At 44.5% G+C, this 5,000-nt stretch overlaps 1 protein-coding gene across 1 annotated transcript in view; it reads left to right on the top strand.

Annotated features, from left to right (window-relative positions):
* Positions 1-3,715: 3,715 nt before the first annotated feature.
* vgll4l (vestigial like 4 like) overlaps positions 3,716-5,000 on the top strand; it is a 9,314-nt gene continuing 8,029 nt past the window's right edge. Inside the window, exon 1 of the mRNA XM_031569867.2 lies at positions 3,716-4,064. Within this exon, the coding sequence (XP_031425727.2) occupies positions 3,998-4,064 (67 nt within the window). The 5' untranslated portion in view covers positions 3,716-3,997. The remainder of the gene's footprint in view (positions 4,065-5,000) is intronic.

Raw genomic sequence — 5,000 nt, 5'->3', positions numbered from 1 at the left:
AGGCCGTCCGTTTGTTTGTTTGAGACATCCGCCTGCAGACGAAGACATAATAATGTCCTTTCTGAATATATCCTGCTGCTTTTTCCTACAAGGCTCTCAGTTTGTTTGAGACATCCTGCAGCCTGCAGACCGAGACGTAGTAATGTCCTTAACTTAATGTGGCGGAGGTCCAGAACAGAAACAAGGCGCTAACTCACTCAGCCTCATTTTCTCTAGGATACTACAGGAGATTGGATTCCAAGCCTGACTCGTCTCTTACAAATGACTTTTGGGCAGTAAATGTCCACGGTGGTGACCATGGAGTTGGACTGGCGAGGTCCCTGCCCCGGGGGGAACAACATCCTCTGGTGTGATTAATTAGTGTGTTCATTAGCGCTGCTAAAGTAATCAGGGCCACGGCTCCTGGGCACAGGGCTGTTCGTTGTCTAATGTCTCTTATTTATAAGGCAGGCTGTCCGTCATCTCAAACCTCTTATTTATAAGGCGCGCTGTTCGTCATCTCAAACCTCTTATTTATAGGGCAGGCTGTCCGTCATCTCAAACCTCTTATTTATAAGGCGGGCTGTTCGTCATCTCAAACCTCTTATTTATAAGGCAGGCTGTCCGTCATCTCAAACCTCTTATTTAAAAGGCGGGCTGTCCGTCATCTCAAATGAATGTGTGAGTCATTGAACAAGAATGTGAATGAATAGATAAATGAATGAATGAATGATTGAACTAGGTCCACCAAGGTGTTTCAAGGTGTTTCATTAAAATAATCCACCATCTTCACAAACACACACACACACAGAGGCACACACAGACACAGAATTATATGAATGAATAGATGAATGAATGAATGAATAAATGAATGAATGAACTAGGTCCACTAAGGTGTGTCATTAAACTAATCCACTTCATCTTCACAAACACACAGTCACACACACACAAGCGCAAACACACACACCTGATAGAGAAAAAACTCTCTCCTTAGCTCCCATCCATCGTCCATATCAGGACATCTGGGCTGGGGGCCTACCTTAGCATAAAGTATGCTATCTCATGGGGCTGGGCCTACCTTAGCATAAAGTATGCTATCTCATAGGGCTGGGGGGCTACCTTAGCCTATCAAAGCTGTGTAACCTGTGCTACCACATCTCCTGTTGCTGTCCTGGTCACCATATGTGCAATAGATATAAAAAGGTAATTCATGGTTTTCACCGATTGGTTCTATTTAAGCTAACCCAGGATGGATATAGCAGTTAGAGGTGTATCACCCAATTACAAAAGAGCTTTTTCGCATGATGATGGAATCACTGCATAATCAATATTGTAATCCATCCAAGGCGGCCTTAAGGCAACAGGCCCTGTCACCCAGCCCTAATAAAATGGAAATATCTGGAGTGGTATATGAGGCCTGGCATTCTAACACCCATATTTCACTGCCTTATTTCTGGCCTGGGCACCCTCTGTAGGCACACACAGTCTGGCAACGCCAGTCTGGTCCCTTTAAGGCAGGGGTACTACATAGGCAAACGTCTCATGCAGATTAAACACATCGGTTTTGTGCTCCCCACTTGCAGCACGATTGCATACTTGTCAGTCCACTCTGTCTTAAATTCGCGATTTTTGGAATCAACTTTTCGTTTTTTGTCGGGTTTAGAGCACGCCATGATTTTCGTTTGCTGAGAAAAAGATACCGTTCACAAATCGATCTGCCCGCATTGTTGCCATTGGCACACACAACCTGCAAAGAGCTCGCGGCCAACATTGAATGAGTGAGTGAGTTGTTATAGTGATGTTGTTATTACAGCTCCTGATTGGACTTCTGGATTGGACACGGAAGATAGAAACCACATAGAGTAGGAACCAAATATATAGCGCGAAATCACGCACCAATGAAAACTCGCTTGGATCATGATTCAATTAGAATGTAGGTTTAGTCTTTGATCAAATTTGGTTGCGTCTGGGTCCGGATCCGGACCGGAGTCCGCCTATTGAGTACCCCTGCTTTAAGGAGACACAATAACGGCTTTGCCACATGGCTGTCTGTGTTAGCCCAGAACAGAGGTCCACGGGCTAAACCTGCGGTTAGAATTACATTTGTTATTAATATGTTATGTCCATTTACAAACTAGCAGAAACGGCTGTTCCATAGCCAACTGCCGTCATCCCAAGGGCTGCTTTGAGATGTTTGAGGCACAATAATGACAAATGGCAGCACTAGTTTTTTAACCTTGATTCATAAATTCCCCAGAACTCCATAGCAACTCTTCCACACACCCTCTGGAAACAGTGGTAGCTACCCGGTCAGCCCCTAGAGGGCACTACTGAGCCCACCACTGAAGTTAGTTTATAATGATTTAGGATACAACTCACTGCCTGTGCTTTGTGCTGTCTTATAGTGCTCAAAATGGAAGCTTAACAGACAAATGAAAAGTGGTGATAACATAATAAGCACACATATCTGATTTCCCCTCGTTCCACTTAGACGCCTAGTGTTTTGGCAGGTACTGTGTTCTTCTGTCTGAATAGAGATGGACAAGGTGTAGTTATGAGTAAAGCAAAGTCCATGATGAGAGAATATAGCAGTGAGATCTCATCTGTAATTTAATGAAAGAAAAACATAAAGCCTTTCTCAAAGTCACATTCAGGTTCATCACTGTTGTAATAGTGTAAGATATTTATATATATTATAAAGAAACAACTCTGAACTTTTCTAGCAGTACAAGCAACCATGAATACCAATACTCTATGGAAATACTGAACAATTTTACTGCTATGATCTACATGTTTGTGCATGTGTGTGTCTGTGTGTGTGCACGTGTGCCCTTGTGCAGCTGTTGTAGCATGTTTATAGTCATAATCTGATGGTTCACTGATCTTCAGTTTCATTTGATCACATAAGTCCCTTTGTCTATCTGCCCTGACCTCACAGAGGGATGTCTTTTAGGAGTGTGTGATTTGTGTGGTGTGCATTTCCTTGTGAATGACTTTGTGTATTTATTTTTCTTAATTTTTTCCATATGTCTCTTTTTGTGCGTGTGTGTTTGTGTATGTTTGTATGTATTTGTCCGTGTACATATGTGCCTGTGTGTGTGTGTGCCTGTGTGTGTGTGTGTGTGCGTGCGTGCGTGCGTGCGTGCGTGCGTGCGTGCGTGTGTGTGTGTGTGTGTGTGTGTGTGTGTGTGTGTGTGTGTGTGTGCTGGAGCTGTCCCTGAGCTGTGTATGGTGAGCATGCTGGGGCAGGTCTGGAGGTATGAGCGTGGCTCAGGTGGGCTAAGCAGGCTGTGGAATGCGGTCGGGCCAGATTTGAGATTAGACCCAGGGAGGGGCAGGGCAGGTGCTGGCCGCTCGCAGGAAACAAAAGACTCACCGCCAGCATGTGGATTCACAGAGGGTTTTAAGAGGACAATCACACACACATACATCCAAATATTCACATACATACATACATTCCCCTCCTCACACACACAGACACATTTGCAAATACACATTCACACCTAATTGAGAATATTCAAATGGAATGGGGCACTGAAAAGTGTCTAGGGTGGGACTGTGACTTTCCCTATTGTCTGTGTGTGTGTGTGTTGATAGTGTGCTAATCAGACACACAGTGCTCTGTATATGGAGATTGTTCTCACATCATTTATTTTTTGTTTGGTGTGATTGGGCTGTTAAAACATGGCAGCGTTCACAGTCCTGTTACAGACTCCCCCCCCCACACACACACACACACAACACACCTGTGCAGGTACCCTCATCACAACAACAGACTCACTGTCAGCAGAGGGAGGCTGTGATTGGCTGAGCCGCAGCCTATCAGAGCGCAGAGGTAGATGAGCAAGGGTAAAGGCAAAGGGAGGAGCGCAGTGCCTCTGCACAGTTTGAACGGGGAGTTTAGTACAGACACACACACACACACGCACTGAGCTGAAGACCAGAGATCCAGACACACACACACACACACACGCACTGAGCTGAAGACCAGAGACACACACACACAGAGCCAGGAACCATGGCCGTCACCAACTTCCACTACATCACTCGCATGAACAGCGGCTTCAAGGTGTACATCCTGGAAGGTATGTTCCACTTCTTCACCATCCTGGTGTCAGCCGTGGGAGGGAAACATCTGCTTGAGACATGGGATTCATGGGCCTTGAAATGGGTCTGGAATAACCTTTAAAACACAGTTTGGGGATAACCCTTAAGTTACGGTTGGGTAAGAGCTTTAAAAATACAGTTTGGTAAAGAACCGTTAAGAATTATTACTAGGCCACATTTGACGGACCTTTACCGTTTAATTGTGTTTTAAAATGGTGTTGAGGTGTTTGCTGACATTTATTGTTTTTTGAAGTTTGTCTCATGCTGGAGTTGGCTGTTAATTCTTCAGTTCTCCAATTCGTACACAGTTACCTCAGCTCTTTGGTAGTGTTACTTACAGAGTGATATGTGTCGGTGGAGTTACACTTTGAGTTGCCTTTGATTAATATTCCGCCAGTTGAGTTATACTTTGAGTTGTCTTTGACCATTATTCCCCCAGTTGAGTTATACTTTGAGTTGTCTTTGACCATTATTCCCCCAGTTGAGTTATACTTTGAGTTGTCTTTGACCTGACCATTATTCCCTCAGTCGAGCAGCGTAGCTCAGATCAGTTTGGACACCATAGGCAAATACACAATCTACCTTTCTACCTGGATGCTCTTTGTTCTTGAAACAACTAAACCGTGAAATCAAAGCAAATACAGTGTTACAGTCTTCTAGTATGTGTATTATTGAGGCCTTGCCTGGCCTCATAGACAAGTGTAGAAATGAAATAGAATTTCATTTAAGTGTCCTAACGGACTGTTCCCTTCTTCTGAGGAGGGACAGTGCGCAAGACTAAAGACCGATTCAGTAGACAGGCGTTGTTTCTGCGGGGAGGACATGCTCTCTGTTTTATGAGTGAGGGAGAGTGTGTGCACTGTGTGTGTGTGTGTGTTTGCTGGTAGACCTGTTGGAGTGTGTGTGTTGCTTTA

The sequence above is a fragment of the Clupea harengus genome, chromosome 7, assembly GCF_900700415.2.
Source record: "Clupea harengus chromosome 7, Ch_v2.0.2, whole genome shotgun sequence".
NCBI classification, from domain to species: domain Eukaryota; kingdom Metazoa; phylum Chordata; class Actinopteri; order Clupeiformes; family Clupeidae; genus Clupea; species Clupea harengus.
Note: the sequence above shows the minus strand (reverse complement) of the source record. Positions and strands in the feature narration are given on the sequence as shown.